This window comes from Schistocerca nitens, chromosome 1 (genome assembly GCF_023898315.1).
Source record: "Schistocerca nitens isolate TAMUIC-IGC-003100 chromosome 1, iqSchNite1.1, whole genome shotgun sequence".
In the NCBI taxonomy this organism is placed as follows: domain Eukaryota; kingdom Metazoa; phylum Arthropoda; class Insecta; order Orthoptera; family Acrididae; genus Schistocerca; species Schistocerca nitens.
In genome coordinates, this window is record NC_064614.1 from 658,090,031 (window position 1) to 658,110,411 (window position 20,381).

The window sequence follows — 20,381 nt, forward strand, 5'->3', positions numbered from 1 at the left end:
ACAATACTTATTGCTAACCTCTGTGGTGCCCGTGAAGTAAGGGTCGGACGATCTGTCGAAGAGCGTACAACGAGACACAGGCATATCATATCATTTATACTTATTATCACATCAGGTAAGTACTTAAAAATGTAGCAGTAATCATGCACAGTAAATAATGCCACTCTTTATCCACTAGAGGCACTTTACTGTAGCTCTGGAATGAGTTAATAGAACTAAATCTTGTACATTTTAGTATGTTTCTTTGTGCTAAAGTGAATACTTTCGTTTGTAGCAGGCAAATACTTAGATTTCAGGGTCTCAAAATTGTGCCATCAAGCTCTTTCCTCTTCTATTCAACTCAAGGAGAAGAGAATCCAACGCGACAACTTGACTACAGAGAGGGACAGCTAAACATGACGCATCCTGTGAAATCCAAGAATAGTTATTCGTAATGATGGATTAAAAAAACTACAGGGATAGACCAAGGCACCAAAACGGTAAACATAAGTTTGTCAAAGCGAAATATTTCATTGTTCCTGGGCAGTAGCCTACTATATTATTAAATAGGTATGGCCACTTCTATTTAGACTGCAATTTACCGTTTCATTTTGCTGCCGAGAGATGGCAGTGACAAGACGATCCACTTGGACGCCTGGATCCCATGTTAACCACTTCATATTTTTTTCTTTCAGAATCGCCGCAGCTTTTGGTCCTTGGCCGATTGTAACAATGTCCTGCACTGCTTGCTCTGGGGTTTTGTGCAACTCGCTTAAAAGGAAGCAGCAGTTCAAGAGTAACATGGGAGTACCCAGTGGCATGGTTTGAAGAGTATTTCTCAGAAGAATACATATTATATTTTTATTTCCAAATTTTAATTGTGCAAATAATGTAAAACACTACTTCATTATCGTCGTGTCTCAAGCTTAAAATTTTATTACATTATCTGAGGATGCACAAAGAATAAATATCAGGAATTTCAGATTATAAACAAATTAAATTTATTGCTACGTCCAGTATACAATTATGTATGCTTTGCAGTTAGCAGGTTGTTTCTTCCGATTAGCTATAGCTGCTGGCTCTAAACTTCAGAAGAGGACGTTTCATTGTTGATAAAGTGCCATACGTTTTAGACAGTAACTCTATGATGTGAGTGTAGAATGGTAGAGCGGAATTTATAAAAAATAAATTAGTTTTGATTTTCTGTACATTGATACAAGCTACAAACAAAAATACTAGGCGCTGGGGGCTGTCACATATAAAACGGAATCTCTTAATCTTATACGGACTCTGTAAGTACACGTACTGACAAGGGAACTTGATGGAGTGGCCCTCTTCGATTTTCTTCATGCTTATCTTGAAAGGGGGATGCCTGATATTGAATTTCCTGAAGCAGTAAAACAATTACCTTTGAAGATTATAAGATTTCCAAGCACTGTTCAGTATAAATAATTTCTAGCATTTTTGACATATTCGCCGACAGTTGAGTGACTAAAGCATAGTCATAATTATAAACTTGCTATTAGAATGCACAAAATTACTTTCATTTAAATTCGATACATGCTAATAAATGGAAATGTTAATTAAGAAAACTGAAACATGTTAATAATAATAATGTCTTTTCATTTTTATAATTGGTCGTATTAAAATAAATAAAAGTCTGATATAGGAACGCGAAATGCAATAGATCAATAAGGCTGTTCTGAAACTTTACAATTAGAAGGCTTTTACGTTATATACTATCCAGTCTGTAAGGTGCTATTGTAACATCCAGCTCGTGTCGCACGGTTGCGTAGCCCGCTAGGGGCTCTCAACTGCGAGTTCCCCTAAGGTATGACCAGTTTGCAATATGTCTTGACAGATACTTACAGTTATGTTTCACCATTGTTGTGGCATGATTAGTTGGTTTATTCCAACAATAATAAAATGCTGAAAAAGATATCATTCATTTTTCCGTTGTTCCATCACATTTATAAATCCAGATACGGAAAATAATAAGTACTGGTAAGCTGTGCAAGTCTATCACACAGCTAACGTGAAAGTAGCATCGGTTCTACCGAAGTGACAAACCAGGTGGCCGCTAGAGTGTGAGAAATTAGCGAAGACAAAAATCTGGGCAAATACTTTGCAAATTCCACTAAATGGGTATACGTTTGCTCGCATTGTTAGCGATTTTTCCTCCTGATCAGCACAGTATTGAAGAATTGCTATTTTGACCACGCAAGAATTAGCCAAGTGCGATCTCATTTGCTAGTTTTTCCATATAGAGATTAAAAATGTTACATGTTACAAGAATTTTTTATTGTTTACCACTGTAGTTTAAAACTCTCAATCCTTTCCTTTACTACAGGCGTTCATTGGAGCTCGTTAGTCTAATTAGTAATTATATGATTATTGCTACTATTTTTTCAGCGCAGGAGGATTAGGTTTTACTTTGTCTGCGTCTTGTATCCAAATTTAAGGGAAGAAATTCACTTGAGGGCGCTGACTAACTTTTTCCCCATACTCAAAATTGTTCTGCATGTTATATGATACAAGAACAGAATTAGGGGCTTTATTTAATTACTGTACTGGAACACAGTAACTGAGACATAGTTAATATAATTGTTCTTTTTCGAATTCTCGTAATTCAGATACTTTGTTGATTTGCAATAGTTCTGCTATGCTATTTCAAAATAGAATCTCGCATTTTATTGGTATAGGATTTCTGACTCATTATTACTGTTTTATTATTCACCCATCAAGTTTTACTTTGTTGGAATAGAAATTATACGAATAAGCGCCCAGAGGGAGGGAGGAACTCACCAAATATATTGCACGCACAGGTCGCCAAAACACCTGTAGTCAGCAACAGGTACCAGGTACCTCACGAACAATCTCGAACGCGGCAAAGTCACATTCGGTCTTCTAACGAACTGAAATTACAATTAAATCGATACCATTAGCTGCTGACGGGCGTTGATATACATCAACGGGGACAGTTGAAAATGTGTGCCCTGACTGCGACTCGAACCCGGTATCTCCCGCTTACATGGCAGATGCTCTATCCATCTGAGCCACCGAGGGCACAGAGGATAGTGCGACTGCAAGGATTTATCACCGGCACGCTCCACGTGAGACCCACGTTCTCAACTTATAGTCCACACACTACCTTCGTAGTGCCCCTGCCATTATACCCACTACTCGCGGCAGACAATCCACCGAGTCCCGTAAGAGTTCAGACAAATCGTGTGCATCTGCACTGAAGAAGGTCATCAACCGGTTAGCTTTAAACGATGGAAGGGGACTACGAATCTAATGTGTGGACTATAAGTTGAGAATGTGGGTCTCACGGGGAGTGTGCCGGCGATAACTCCCTGTAGTCGCAATATCGTATGTGCCCTCGGTAGCCCTGATGGATAGAGCGTCTGCCATGTAAGCAGGAGATCCTGGGTTCGAGTTCCGGTCGGGGCACACACTTTCTGCTGCCCTCGTGGATGTATATCAACGCCCGTCAGCAGCTAATGGTATTGATTTAATTGTAATTTCATTCTAGAGAGCTGCACGGTTACCAATGACATGTCCGAAAGAACAGATGCCATCTTCAAATTCTAAAGAACTGTCTCCACGACACTACCTCATTTTACAGATTAAAACTTTATTGTCATAAAATGCAAGTGATGATTTGTACTGATACCCTCGCGTTTCTGTAAATATAAAATTCCCTCCCCCTCCAAACCGCAGACACCCTACTCTCACCAATCTATACGTTATGAAGAACTTGTAATAAAACCGTAAATGACATAGCTTAATGACGGAAAGTTAAAAATCTGTACATCTACAATTGACCAGCAGCACATTTCAAGGTATTAGAATGTTGGCAACCAACTGGCACCCTGTAGCCTAGCTGGCCTATGCCATGGTCTTGGCTATCCAGGGCAGGAACTTGGAGACGCGCGTGTAGATGCCGGGGCTGTCCTTGTTGCCACAGCCGATGCCCCAGGAGACGACGCCCACCGCCACCCAGCGACCATCCTCCTCTTGGATCACCAGGGGGCCGCCAGAGTCACCCTGAAGACAACATATTATATTATACTGTAGTATACTTAGAGTTGTGAAAGTGTCATAGGCCACTGTTTACTGTCATAAGTAAGCATACACTACAGTTGTTTTCAAAGTAGCTTGGGTCGCTTGGGCCGGTATTACGCTGTCACATTTTTTTGTCAAAGCTGATACGTCAAACATTTATGTCAAAGAAATTTGATACTGTAATAGAGAACTTTGTCAAATTTCGCCTTTCGTTAAAGAAACATGATCAAATCTAGGGCCTCGCCGTAGATTTGATCATAATAGTCGTTCGTCTTCTGTTCAATGCAATGTGACATGTAACCGCTTGGAGCGCTGGCATCGATACAGCTGCAAAGTTTAGTTGGCGTGTTCCTTCTACTCTTTATAATAACCTTCCTTCGACAGGGGTAGGGGAATGAGCCAGGGCACAGTGCATGCTATTATTCATATGCTGATGGGCAGGTGAGGTACGTTGCAGGCGACTTCAAATTCACAATCACAGCTACAGCTACATCTGGAAACACTCAGGCAGCTTTTCAGCAAGCCCGAATAGAGGACGACATACACTAAAATAAAATTTTTTTCTTAGCTCTCCGTTCTAGTTCGTTTATTTTTGAAATCTGGATGCCACAAGTTAAAAAGTGCATCATCTGTTTCGTACTTTTCATTAATTTTGTAGTTGTTGGAGCACTAATTCTATTAACTAAATTATTCAAAACTAAAAATATTTCTTAATGCTCATATAGTGCACTAAACATTTTTTTAACTTCAGATCTTCCTCCTTCAGTGCTTTATAAATCACTTCAAAAGTTTCTGGAATAATTTTGGTTAATGTGCACTGCGGTAATCAAGTGCTATACAGTAAGCTGGAGTAGCTCTCTACTGTAGCAGTTTTATGGTGAACCTGTCTTCTACACGTATAGCATTACTCAAGTGGGCATTCTGCCTTGTAATATAAGGAACCACTTTACTGAGCAAGTACTGAAAAGCACTCTCTTCCATTCGTAATTTATATGACTTGACGCCCTCCACTTGCAGCTCTCGTAAGGAATTTCGCTGAATGCTTTTATTATCTCGACGTAAAACCCACGGCCTCACCCAAATATGTTTCCTTTTTTTCCCCCGCTTTTCTTCCAAATGCACACACAATGCAGCTGTGGTACAAACAATCAATTATTCAAAATAACAATCACAATCGTATTATTTATAAAATAAAATCTATTTATAAAATAAAATCTGTTTATTTATGTAACTTTGACTAATTGCTTGTAGATTACGCAAATGATTACATACTAATATTATAACTTTACAGTGTAAATTGCCCTGAAGATGACCCCATCGTGGGTTGAAACTGGTTGGCGGAAAAATAAATAATGCGAGCGTGACTGTTATTTTGAATAATTGATTATAAGTAAATTAATCGCTGTTTATCTCCATACAACTATGTTGTCTAAAAATTTGTGGTACAAACGACTGCAGCGCATAATAACAAGTCGTTGTTGTCCGCCATCTTGAACTCTGACGAAAGATATGAAAACAGTGTAATACCTCTTTTTCGCGCCATGTCAAATATCTGTGTCAAAGAAATTTGAAGAATATTTGATCATATTTTTTTGTCAAAGAATACCGTCCTTAAGGTCGTACCGATGTTACCTGTACGCCTGTACGTTAGGTGTGTTGCATATCAGTCGGGCGTTACCTTACAACGATCGTTTTCTTTACGTATTCAACCAGTATTTTACTAGGTCCCTCGAAAAACTGGAAGCGGTGAACCGTGTAGAAAGAGAGTGAGGATACATAAAGGGCCGCAAGGCCAATGGAACATTTTTGTTCTACATAATTATACTCCTGCCCGTTACTTAAAAATAAGCAGCATTTATAATAGAAAGGAAACTGTCAATGTTAAATTCCAATATGATTGGAAAATTATTGATTGTAACATGAAACAGTGATGCTTTGGCAAAAATAAAGCAACCAATACAGAATTATCATATAGCGCTAGAAAACGCAATTTCCTCAAAAAGAAAGGTAACATTAAAAAACGCAAAATAAAAGTATATCAAACATCGGTTCAATATTTCGCTGAACTTACACAAAACCTGTTTCTGTTCTTCGTAAACATCATTCGCACTTATCAATAGTGACAGAAAACTCTTGCCTTTGATCATGATGAAGAGCTTTCTATTAAGTACAAAGTAACTACAATAATTACGTATTTTTTATATTTCTGCACGTAAACTGCACTTGCATCAAAAGTAATTACTTTCGTTAAATAAAAATGCAGTTACGAGTTCAACTAATTTTTATTATTTATAAAATGCAGTTTATATGTCGTAAGGATATAAAATGCACAGTGGACTAACACCGAATGATGAGCGGTTCTAAATTTGTGTGAAACAAACAACCAAATAAACAAAAAAACAAAGATAAGTCGTCGGCTTCCAGTTTCTTTCTTACAAATGCATGTATGAAACTTCCTGGCAGATTAAAACTGTGTGCCCGACCGAGACTCGAACTCGGGACCTTTGCCTTTCGCGGGCAAGTGCTGTACCATCTGAGCTACCGAAGCACGACTCTCGCCCGGTCCTCACAGCTTTACTTCTGCCAGTAAAGCTGTGAGGACCGGGCGAGAGTCGTGCTTCGGTAGCTCAGATGGTAGAGCACTTGTCCGCGAAAGGCAAAGGTCCCGAGTTCGAATCTCGGTCGGGCACACAGTTTTAATCTGCCAGGAAGTTTCATATCAGCGCACACTCCGCTGCAGAGTGAAAATCTCATTCTGGAAATGCATGTATGTTTCTTTCTCTACCAGTGTTAACAGTACTTCCGGTAAGCCTACAATTTACTATGTCATTTATGTATTGTACCAAAACCACCGAACAGTACTAATGCTGGAAGGAAGCCACATATTGTGACTGCTTAAAAAACTGCTCGCTGTGCACTAGTTCGACACTATTGTCTGTAAAATTGCGGTATCAAGAAGTAGACATGCGATTACAATGGCATTTATTCCACAGGAGCCTCTAGACGCGCGACGCAGAGTCAAATAGGGTCAGCATATGCTGCTAGAGAACACGCTGCTTTGCGGTTTGTAGACGCGTCAACAAAGCATCGACAGTGGTTGCATGAGGACCAGGACGAACAAGTGGCTGACTGATGATATTCACGACATGTTTGATGGGCGAACGTGCAGACGAGGGAAGCAGTGGTACCTGTCATCCTTCGAGAAGGCTTGCACATTCCTCGCCACATGCAGCTGTGCGTTGCCTTACTGAAATATGCCTTGGGGACCTGCCGAAAGGATGAGTAGAACCTCGGGCTCTAAAACTTCCCAGATGTAGCAGTTGCTGTTCGGATTGCCCTCAATACTAATCGCACACTTTAACTTCGCCCCTATGTTGAAGACGCTGAGAGCGAAAGCTTGAAATCGGCTCATAGCGCATTAGCTTCTGGTACAAGCCTCGCCTTATTGTCCTAGGGCAGCCAACAAATAGGTTATCAAAGAAACGAACATATAATGGGTTAATGCGTAGCAAAAGGGATACGAAAGATGGTGGCGAGCCGTTAAAAGGAGCAGATACATCCCCTTCGCGCATTCCTTGTATAATAATATTAACCACTACGCGTAACACCCGACATGAATGAATACTACGCAGAGTGTTAACTAATACGTGGGAGAACTCTGAAGAATGGATGGAGAGTTAAAAAAGATGCAAAAAAGTTCAGATACAGATGAAGGGCTTATTTCAATAGTTGTACAAGTCCAATTTTGTTCATTCTGAGATACAGAGTCCTAAAGTTAAATGAGCGCTGAAAAATCTGCAGTTGAGATACCAGAAATATTCAGGTATACGAGAAATATTCAAGTATATATACTTGAGTAGTTCTGGTATCTCAACCACAGATTTTTCAGCGCTCATTAACTTTAGGACTCCGTATCTCAGAATGAACAAAAATGGACTTGTACCACTATTGAAATAAGCCCTTCATATGTGGCCTTTTCTTTATTTTCTTAGTTACAAACACTTTTTTATGTTTGATTCATTTCTGTCTTTTTGTTTATAAATTTCCAGCTTGATCCTGCACGTATTTTTTCTTTTCAAATGTTGCCTTCTGGTGGCTAAACGAAATGGTCAAAATATTTACCATTAGCTCTAACACAAGCCTCTAAAGCACAGCATGGTTTGCCTTCCCCATCCCCCCCCTCCCCCCTATTCCATGTGTCTGTTGTATTTGCTGAAATCCTTCTTGAACATGCTGGCGAAAAATGTCAACATTCACATTAGGTCTTGAATATACTATGTCCTTTGTATGCTCCCAAAAATTAAAATCCAACTTACTGAAATCAGGATATTGAGCAGACCAAGATGCTGCCCCAAGATCGATCCATTTTTTGCTTACAGAGCAAAATGATGCGGAGCTCTACCATGCATGAACCACTTGTTTAGATGTAAGTGTATTGGAGAGTCTTCCAACAAAATATTTAAGTGCTGCATTAAAAGCTCACTGCATGGTGCTCTATTCGGTGTTCTATGCAAAATGAAAAGTCCAGTTAATCTGTCTACAGTTATCATAAACTGTTGCTGATATTGTAAGACGTTGTGGTCTCCTGACCTTCAGTGCTTACATATTCCGCCCTCACAATCATGTTCCGTACATCAAGACGCTTCATTCGAACCCAAACTCGATAAGATAAAGTCAATGTTGTATGAATTCATGTAAACGATATGCAATTGACAAGTGAGCACACTATGGTTGAAATACTCAAGGCTGGCGTGCACACATACATTCCGGACACGACGGTCACAGATGCTTTTAGTTCGGGAGAGAGGCCGCATAGCGGGACGCCAGGCTCTTCAGAGGACGACCCAGCCCATGTCGGCCGGTGACCGCCCGTAGCAGACAGCGTGGGCCCGAGTTGAAAAGGGGGAACGACCCCATGTTCAGCTTAAAAGCAAATTCCGCTACATTGTGTGGGAGCGGCCAGCCTACGCATTCTTTACATATAGCACGCAGTTTCAGAGATTTTCACAGGGAGACAGCAAACGCCAAACGCCAAAGCTACAAGCTTCCGGATTGGTCGCCTTAAACGAAACGTCGTTCTCCCGTTTTAGAAGAGCAATGCTGATTGGCAGACGATATTTCTGACGCCTTGAGCTGAAGGAATAATGGAAGAGACCGAAAGATATACCCCTTCATGTCTGGCGTGGAGATGCGCGGTTCGGTTGTCGCTCTTGGAGCGAGAACACGTAACGAGAGCGTGCGCGCTCGTACGTGTACTCGAAAGAGCGAGGAACAAGTCTCTCCTCAGTACTTCACTGGGAGAGCACCTCTGTCGAGAGCGAATCAAAGGGCGACTCTATATTGAGTCCTTGCGATTAAGCATTGTTCACTGTGTTGGCCGACACACATATTGTGCGGTGTGAACTGACAGAGTTATAGTTAAACGCCTGCGAGCGAATTTTTAGTAGCATCGCGGTGGACTGGTTATCTGACCGGTGTACCACGCCAATAGTTAGACTAGGGGCGAATAGGAATCCTTGACTTCATCAAGGCATAGGGAGAGCTTTATTGGCGAAGGTCAATTCAGATAGATCGAGAGTTATTTTACTTGTCAGCAGCGAGCGGCGCAGACAGCAGTTATCGCAGCTTACGGTATTGTGCGCTACAGCTATTGCAAGCCCCATATTTCCTCCACAACAGTACACTTGACTGCATTTCACACCCGACAGCCTCGACCGTACCTAGCAACATTCTAAAGGATAAAATGGCTCTGAGCACTATGGGACTTAACTGCTGTGGTCATCTGTCCCCTAGAACTTAGAACTACTTAAACTTAACTAACCTAAGGACATGACATACATCCATGCCCGAGGCAGGATTCGAACCTGCGACCGTTGCGGTCGCGCGGTTCCAGACTGTAGCGCCTAGAACCGCTCGGCCACTCCGGCCGGTATCTAAAGGATAATTATTCAAGTTGAGTAAGCGCGCCTCTCAGCCATTCTGCCAAGGCAACAAGCATCTTAAACTTTGTATAGAAATTTCATTAGCGAATCCTATCCTTGAGAGGTAACTTCACATTCCGAAAAGAACCAGGATATAACTTGTTCAATTCATAACTAAAAGTGCCATTGAGATTTTTCAGAATTTTTACAAAATAAATAATAACTTTCGTTAGTTTCATGTTTTTCTTACACTAAATAGCGCTTCTCCAGTACCCAAGTATGCCACTAGTTACGTAAGAAATTTTGTGAATTTTTGTGTCATTTCCTTACAGCGGACGACTCCAGAAGATATTTATTGTTGAAAGTTTTTCAGGCAGTTCTCTTTAGAACGTTAGGAGCGTTTGTCTGACTTCTGTAGTAGTGTGGCAGTGGAAATTGCATCTTGCAGGAGCCACAGGGTAAAGGGTACATCTCTGATTAATCCGTTGCGCAAAATAACAGAATAATAGATCAACCCCACACTTCAGAATGTCTTGTTTCCAAAACTGCAAAAGGATTCTCATCCGCCCATACATGAGTGGGATGAAAATTCTGCAACCCATTCCTGGTAAACTATGCTTGATCAGTGAATGGTATGGTAGACAAGAAGTGTTGTTCCTGAGAACACGTCCCCGATAACGAATTACAAAAACCTTTTATGCTTTGAAAATCTGTTACAGCACGGCCTTGCATTGTCTGAGCATGGTATGGATAAAGGAGATGCTCTCGTAATACTTTTCACTTTGTCACAAGGTGCATATTCTCAGTTTGGGCTATTTTTCTGGTACTGATGCCATTACTGTCAGTACGACGAAGTACCTGATCGTCTAAATCAGGTGCTCTAAACTAGTTGGTTTTCCACAAGGAAATGACCTTTTCTCAAACGACTATATCTTCACAAGACGCTCACGAATTCTCTGAAAGGCCATATTGTTCGGTAAATGTCTATTACGAAATATTTCGGCCTAAAAACGTGTAGCTTCAGGCGCACTGCAATTTGCATTCCATACTTCAAGTGCATGTCCACCGTGTGCTCATTACAAAACATTTTAGCCAGAAATGTACAGCACAAGCTAGTCAAATAGGAAGGAATGCGACCGAGCAGGCGTCACGCCCGTGGCAAATAGTCAGACAGAACACGTCGCTCATTAGCTGAGGTTACTAACCCATGACTGTTCGGAAGTACCCTTCTCGGACATAGCCTATTCGATTCCTGGTAGAGGAATAATGTTCAGTACACACTAAACACTAGTCCAGTGAGAACTGTAGAGCAAGCTTCCACTACTAATAGTGATCTCAATACTAAAATGTTTTGTTTAGTTAGTACGATGGAAACTAACATAAACATAAGAAGCCTTTGACTTATTACTTCCCAAAACAAAAAAACATTTGAAAAGAAAAAAAATACCTGTAGAACCAAAATGGAAACTGAAAAACAAACGAGACTCAAGCGTAACAGCAAAAAAGTGTCTGTAACAAAGAAAATAAAAAAAATTGGCCATTGCTTATTTTTGAATATATCCATTCCCCAGAGCTTTCCCACATATTAGCTATCACGCCGGTACATAACAATCACTTATTTCTGCTGTGCACAATACGTAACTAAGTTTGAGAAAGAGCACAAACATTTCGAAGCGGCACAAAATCAGCCGACTTTCATTGATGAGAGAGGGGACAACTTAAATTGTGGGATTAACATGTAAGGGGCGAAACCGCATGTTATAGCCCAATGGCGCCCCAAACCACCACACTTGGCGTTTGTTCGCTATACCACCCGTCAATGCAGTCTGCCGATTGCGTTCTCGACAGTAGTGTCTAGAACGTACGCGGCCATCACTGTAGGTCAAGATGAAGCAAGACTCGTCCGAAAACACTTGGTATGACACTCAGAACGCCAATGGCGATGGAAACCGAAGCAGTAGTATGCGTACCATCGCTCAGGTCTCAGCAGGTGGTGTCGAACAGTCGAAACAGACACATCCACACTGATTGTAGTGCTCGAACGTCGAACCACCAGTGTGGACGAGGCCAATTTGTTGGTTGCGGCCATGCAGACAAGATGGCGGTCATCCCGCGGTGTGGTCACACCTCGTCCGCTCTTCCATTTGTACTGACCTTTTCTGCCCACTGGTTCGATACAAGAGTCATTGTCGTAGCAGCGTGCCCTGACTGAGGTAAAATGTCACAGTTCATCAAATGTGTTTTCGGAGACCAATAATTCTGCCCCGTTCGAACTCACTGAAAAGACTATATTGCGCCCTTCGACGTCGACGAGAGTTATCGGCACTCCCTTGCACGTTTCCACATCGTTTGAGTGCTTGCACCAAATGAGCGTGGCGAAACACTGAAATGTTCAAATGTGTGTGGATTTCTAAGGGACCAAACTGCTGAGGTCATCGGTCCCTGAACATACACACTACTCAAACTAACTTATGCTAAGAACAACAGACACACCCATGCCCGAGGGAGGACTCAAACCTCCCGCGGGAGGGGCCGCGCAGTCCGCGAAACATTGACCTCTCCGGCGCTGCTGGTCCTACGTGTGGAATATCTTTCTGCAATCTTAATCACTGTTGTACACGCGTTTCAATTTTGAATGATTCAGACTATTCTTCTGGTTGTTATTATCTTTAAAAACAGTAGCATAGTAATGTTCCTATTGCTCCAAAATTGCAAATACATAAACGGATTTGTAGGAACGTACTGTTTGCGACACAGCAACGAACGTGAACACAAGTGTTAATAGAAGTAATAAGACCATACCTAGAATCTCAGCTTAGGGGAGGGAAGGAAAAGCAGCTCAATTTTAATTGAAAATAAAGCCCACAGCTACACTACTGGCCATTAAAATTGCTACACCACGAATATGATGTGCTACTGTCGCGAAATTTAACCGACAGGAAGAAGATGCTTCGGGCATGGATGTGTGTGATGTCCTTAGGTTAGTTAGGTTTAAGTAGTTCTAAGTTCTAGGGGACTGATGACCACAAATGTTAAGTCCCATAGTGCTCAGAGCCATTTGAACCATATGAAGAAGATGCTGTGATAACAAATGATTAGCTTTTCAGAGCATTCACACAAGGTTGGCGCCGGTGGCGACACCTACAACGTACTGACATGAGGAAAGTTTCCAACCGATTTCTCATACACAAACAGCAGTTGACCTGCGTTGCCAGGTGAAACGTTGTTGTGATGCTTCGTGTAAGGAGGAGAAATGCGTACCACCACGTTACCGACTTTGATAAAGGTCGGATTGTAGCCTATAGCGATTGCGGTTTATCGTATCGCGACATTGCTGCTCGCGTTGGTCGAGATTCAATGACTGTTAGCAGAATATGTGGGTTCAGGAGGGTAATACGGAACGCCGTGCTGGATCCCAACGGCCTCGTATCACTAGCAGTCGAGATGACAGGCATCTTATCTGCCTGGCTGTAACGGATCGTGCAGCCACATCTCGATCCCTTAGTCAACAGATGGGGACGTTTGCAAGGCAACAACCATCTGCACGAACAGTTCGACGACGTTTGCAGCAGCATGGACTATCAGCTCGGAGACCATGGGTGCGGTTACTCTTGACGCTGCATCACAGACAGGAGCGCCTGCGATGGTGTACTCAACGATGAACCTGGGTGCACGAATGGCACAACGTCATTTTTTCGTATGAATCCAGGTTCTGTTTACAGCGTCATGATTGTTGCATTCGTGTTTGGTAACATCGCGGTGAATTCGTCATCGCCATACTGGCGTATCACCCGGCGTGATGGTATGGGGTGCCACTGGTTACACGTCTCGGTCACCTCTTGTTCGCACTGACAACACTTTAAACAGTGGACGTTACATGTCAGATATGCTACGACCCGTGGCTCTACCCTTCATTCGATCCCTGCGAAACCCTACATTTCAGCAGGGTAATGCGCGACCGCATGTTGCAGATCCTGTACGGGCCTTTCTGGATACAGAAAATGTTCGACTGCTGCCCTGGCCAGCACATTCTCCATATGTCTCACCAACTGAAAACGTCTGGTCAATGGTGGCCTAGCAACTGGCTCGTCACAATACGCCAGTCACTACTCTTGATGAACTGTGGTATCGTGTTGAAGCTTCATGGGCAGCTGTACCTGTACACACCATCCAAGCTCTGTTTGACTCAATACCCAGGCGTATCAAGGCCGTTATTACGGCCGGAGGTGGTTGTTCTGGGTACTGATTTCTCAGGATCTATGCACCCAAATTGCGTGCAAATGTAATCACATGTCAGTTCTAGTATAATATATTTGTCCAATGAATACCCGTTTATTATCTGCATTTCTTCTTGGTGTAGCAATTTTAATGGCCAGTAGCGTGTTAAAGATCTGTGTTTATTAATTAGAAGAGGTACTAATGCAACTCTTTGCAACAAGTACTCCTCATTACAATGTACTTAACAGATTGATTGTACGAAGGTCGTTCAATAAATAATGTCCCCAATTTCGGAACATTTTAGGTGCTTCAATCTGAAGATTCCTCTACAATTTCCAGAGTTTGAAACCGATTCGACAGATGTCAGAGCCGTGTTGAACCGCCAAAATGAAATCTACGCGAGACACTCGTTACAAACAACGTGCTGAAATTGAATTCTTGGTTGCGGGGAAAGAAATCGTCGTGGAGATCCATAAACGTTTCTGTGTGGTGTATGGTAGTGATGCATTATATAACAGTACTCTTGAGTGACGGGAGAATAGAGCATCAGGAAGAGTAATGCCATACTCGGCCATGTTCGGAACGTCTTTTCACGGCCACTGCTCCCTCTGGTGAACCGCGCGGGTGTCATAATTCGTGCAGAGCGGTGTGGCAGTTAGCTCTACGGCTACCGCTGAGAGTTGGAAGTGCGTGCGCAATAATTGAGACTCTTGGATATTCAAATGAGTGCTGAAGATGGTTTCGACGGATGCACGCAGGAGGCCGCAATATTTAAAGTAAAGCAATTTCATCAGAATTTTTGGAGTAGCCTGACGCTTCTGGAGATGCCTTTCTGTCGCGGGTCGTTACGGTACCTTGGGGTATCACCTTCAGCCGGTAACAAAAAGCAGACACTGCAGTGGCACCACCCGAAATAACCGAAAAAGAAGAAATTCAAGGCAACTCCCTCTGCTGGCATAGACATGATGACAGTCTTTTGGTATAGTGATGGTGTCATTATTGTGGAAATGCTGCTAAAAGAGACAATCGTTAATTCAAAAGCGTATGTGAAGACACTGAACAAACTCAATAAACTCTTCCGACGTCCCGTCTGACATGAATCCAAAAGAAATCTTGTTCCTAAACGACAGTGCTCGAACACACGCAAGTCTTGAACACGGAAACCCATTGCCAAACTGCCTCATGTGCCGCACAGCCCACACCTGATGCCCTCGGACTGCAATCTTTTTGAGCCACTTAAGATGCTCTGCATGGGATAGACATGGAAGATGAAGAGAGCGTGATCCTTGCAGGGAAAACATGAGTACGACTTACAGGACTCGACATTCTGCTAACGGGGAATATACGAGGGCGTGCTGAAAAGTAATGCCTCCGAATTTTTATGTGATAATTCTTAATGCTCTTTAAATGAAACAGACCTTATCAACATTCTTGATGTACACATACTTGTTTGTGGACGTAGTCACCCAGGCGACGAGCACGTTTCTTCCAATGAGAGACCAATTTGTTGACACCGTCACTGCGAAGTGCTTGGCATTGTCGAAGCCACGACATCACCTCTGCTTGCACCGCTTCATCACTATCAAAGCGAAGTTGTCGACGACATTCTTTAAGTTTTTGAAAGAGATGAAAATTGGAGGGGGCCAAGTGGGAACTTTATGGAGGATGATCGATGACAGTGAACCCAAGGTGTCGGAGTGATGCAGATGTCGCAGCGCTCTTGTGTGATCTGGCATTGTTATGCTGAAGGAGAGGGTGCCCCACGTGTGGACAAACTCTACGAATTCGTAACTCAATTACAGCACGCTGTTTTTCAGGCATCAACATACATACGTTATACACCGCCATGGTACACACTATAATTCGGAACCCTCTAGTGGCAGAAGGGTGTGTAGAAATGAAGAATAAATATAAAGAATGTTAATAACGTTTGTTATATTTAAAACGTTTAAGAGATTGCACATAAAATATTTCGGGCATTACTTTTCATCACTGCCTCATACGAGTATGCTCTTACATAATGTCGGTATAAGGCCACGGAATGTAATGAAATCTGTGTAAAAAGTTTTTAAAGAAATAATCTGCATTGGTTATGGAATAATTTTTATTAAAAGTCACGACCGGTTTCGAGCTACTAGAAGACGCACCCTCATGTGATAAAGATTATTTTTAATATGTCATCCTCGAAAGGTAGCTGCCTTTCGGCGATGATCTGTTTAAAAAAAGGCTTTATCAACTGAGGATCACTTTCACTATAGTCTAATACCGCATTTTGTTTCAATGATAACTGATTTCATTCAAGTACTGAACAACTGTACAATGTCAATGACACATGGCTGATTAGTGGACACTGGACACGCCACCTGCGTCTGGGCCTGGCTGCAACTGCTATCATTCAAGATATTCAGTACTTGAACGAAATCGATTATCAGTGTCAAAAGAGTGGGACAATTCATTTCAATAATTCAGCTTTCGTAGGTTTACCCATATGACGACACGTCAGGCCTTCCTAACATATTATCATCATTGTTCTTCTGTAACCTTCGTCGGTTGTGCTGTCCTTGGAAGTCAACAAAGATTCTACGATTCTGCAGAAGTATCTCGATGAACCTGGTTAGGCTGAAGTCCGTGGTCAAGTTGTGGAGCTTAGTTAACCGTAACCGATGGTTGACGGTGTCGTACGCTGCTAATAAGTTGACAAATGTCATTTCGGCCGCCCCCAAGAACTTCAAAACTATCTTCTAAGAGTGCGTGAAATGTAGGACTTTTCTAGTACAATTTGTGCCAGGATGAAATCCAGATTGTTGAAGTATAAATAAAGGGTCAATTACAGGGAGAGGGCGATTTAAGATGTGTCTTTACAGTAGTTTCTAGATGTGACATAGTACTGCAGCTGGTCTAATGTTCTTCGATTGTCCTGTGCTTTGCCACGGTTTAGCAGGGCAACTACTCGGCTCTTCCGCCATATCCTTCGAATCTCGTATACGCAAATACATTGTTGAGCAGTAGGCACATGCAGGGTTAATATGGAAAGATGGGATTACGACAAAGAGGACAGTGTCAAGTGCGACTGTGGAGGAGACCAGACAGTTAAATATATGCTTCAGTGTCGACTGTCTCCAAACTCATATATGGGACACGACTTGTATCAATCCTCAGCGAATGCAATAGAAGAGGCGGAACTTTGGTCGAATTGTACATGAAGTAATGTTTGTTGATCGTGTAAATATGTATGTTTCTGACACAAGAATAAATAGTAATACATCATCCGCGTTCTGTTTTGTTATGAGATTTTTTGCGTATGCACTTCAGATGGTTCTTATCTTCCTTCTTTATGCTGCTGTGTGTGCTGCCGTCCAGCATATCGACCAGCATCTCCTTCCACATGCCATTTTAAGACTGTGTTCGTAAGTTCCTCTTTATTGCTTTAACATATGTCCTGTCCAGTTTCTTTTTGTTCTTTTTATTACACTCAGCAATTGTTTCTGCTCTCCTATTCCTCCTAGTACCTCTTCGTTTTCGCCCTGGCAGTCCAACATACTCTTTCCATCCTCCGCCATGTCCACAATTCAAAAGCCTCCAGCCTAACGCTATACAGGACGACACTCAATACAAAACATTATTTCAGTCTTTACCATATTGCTGCGGAAAACTCTCCTGTTCCTACAAAATGATTCTTTCACCATTGCTACCCCGGTTTTAATTTCTGTGCTGCACCGTCAAAAAAATTCTCTGGCTAGACACCCCTGCCGTAAACTGTCGTATAATTGATGAGCCGCCGCGCGGGGTAGCTGCCCCGTCTAAAGTAAAGGCATCTTGTTGCGGTCCGCGCGGCTCCCCGCTTCGGGGGTTCGAGTCCTTAGCGTAAATTAGTTTAAGTTAGTTTAAATAGTTTCCAGGCTTAGGGACCGATGACCTCAGCAGTCTGGTCCCATAAAATCTTACCACAAATTTCCAAATTTTCTAATTGATGAGCTAAAACTTTGGGACCACAACCAGCAGCGAGATTGAAAGCCATCTGCTGGTGTTGTGGGCATGTGACACTGCAAGGAAAATATATAAGGGAAGCACAGACAAATGAGCAATCATTCCAACGACGATACGGAGCGCAGATGGGGAAATCCACTGATGTAAGTGACTTTGACAGTGACATGGTCTGGCGCCTAGATACGAGCATCTCGGAAAAAACGAAAACGGTCGTCCGTTCACTTGCTACCGTCGTGAACGTCTATGGAAATTGGTCGAACGACTGTGAAACCATATGTAGGCGATAAGCTCTCAGGACATGGAAGTTGGAGGCTTGTCCACCCCATAAAGAAGGTCTGCCGTACAATGCTGGCGCAGGTACAAGTGTTTCAGAGCATTAAGTGCACATTGTTGAACTAGAGGCTCCGCAGCAGACAACCCTTACGTTTTCCTATGATGACTCGATGAGATCGTCAATTACGTACGACTGTAGTAGTTACAGAATCGTCAAGATTGGCCATGTATCAATGAAAACATATCACCTTGTCCGAAGAAAGACATTTGTTGCAGCAGGTCAACTATCGTGTCCTAATACGCCGTCATCCATGCGAACGTCTCCTCGAAACACGCACTACGCCACGGGCAGGGACCGGTGGCGGTAGTATTATGCTTTGGAGGATACTGACCTGGATTTCCACGTTACCTGTGAAGTAATGACAAGCACCGTGACAGCTGTGGATTGTTGTGATCAACAGTCGGAAGACTCTCCATGCTTGCTTGTCCTGTGCAAGGCTCTTCATCTTTGTGTAACTACAGCAACCTACATCCATTTGACTCTGCTTACTGCAACGAACCCTTGATCTCCCTCTACAATTTATACCTCCTATATTTCCTTCCATTACCAAATTAACGATTCCTTGATGCCTCAGGATGTGTCCTAACTACAGATCCCTTCTTTTACTCAAGACTGCTTTATCACCCAAATCGACTCTCTGTACCTCCTCACTACGCAATCCATCTACCGGTCTAATTTTCAGCGTTCTTCTATAACACCACATTTCAAAAGCTTTTAGTCTCTTTTTGTCTCAACTGCTTATTGTCCACGTTTCACTTCCACATAAAGGTACACTCCAGACGAATACCTTCAGAAAAGACTAAATAGCACTTAAATTTGTATTACATGCTAGCAAATTCCTCTCTTTCAGAAACTCTTTTCTTTTTAGTGCAAATCTGTATATTATGTGCTCTCTGCCTTGGCATCATCAGTTATTTTGACACCTAGACAGCAAAACTCATCTACTACTTTTAGTGTCTCATTTCCTGATCTGCTACCTGAGCATCGCCTGATTTAATTCCACTACATTCCATCAAACTTGTTTTATTTTTGTTGATTTTAATCTTACAATCTCTTTACAAGACACTGCCCATTCCGCTCGACTGCTCTCCCAAGCCATTTGACGTATCTGACAGAATTACAATGTCATCAGCAAACCGCAAGGTTTTTACTTCTTTTCCCTTTCCAAATTTATGCTTGATTTCCTACATAGCTTGCTCAATGTACAGATTGAATAACATCTGGGACAGGCTACAAACCTGTCTCACTCCATTTTCATTCCTTCGTCTCTTATAACTGCATTCTGATTTCTGTACAAGTTGTAAATAGCCTTTTGTTCCCTATATTTTATTCCTGCTACCTTCAAAATTTCAAAAAACTTACTCCAATCAACACTGACAAAAGATTTTTCTAAATCTGCAAAAGATTGTTCTAAATCTACAAATGTTACAAACATAGTTTTTCTCAACTTATCCACTAAGATAAATCGTTGGATCAGTATTACGTAGCATGGTCCTACATTTCTCCTGAACCTTAACTCGTCTTCCTCGAGGTTGGCATCCACCAGCTTTTCCATTTTCTGTAAATAATGGCTCGATAGTATTCACACCTGTCACCTGCCTTCATTGGAATTATTGCAGTCTTCCTGAAGTCTGAAGATATTTCGCATGTCTCATGGATCTTGCAAACCAGGTGGAATAATTTTGTCATGGCTGGCTTTTCCTAAGGATTTCAATAAGTATAATGGAATGTCGTCTACTCCTGGAGTCTTGTTACCACTTAGGTCTTTCAGTGCTCTGTTAAATTCTTTTCGCAATATCACATTTCCCATCTCATCTTCATCTGCTTCTTCAGCTCTTTCTATAGTAAAGTCCTGAGTTCGAGTTTTATAGACC

General features: G+C 42.1%; 1 protein-coding gene across 1 annotated transcript in view; it reads right to left on the minus strand.

Annotated features, from left to right (window-relative positions):
* Positions 1-956: 956 nt before the first annotated feature.
* The window catches only part of LOC126258948 (proclotting enzyme-like), an 81,529-nt gene continuing 62,104 nt past the window's right edge, over positions 957-20,381 (minus strand). The window contains exon 8 of the mRNA XM_049955682.1: positions 957-4,029. Coding sequence (XP_049811639.1) covers positions 3,871-4,029 — 159 coding nt within the window. The 3' untranslated portion in view covers positions 957-3,870. The remainder of the gene's footprint in view (positions 4,030-20,381) is intronic.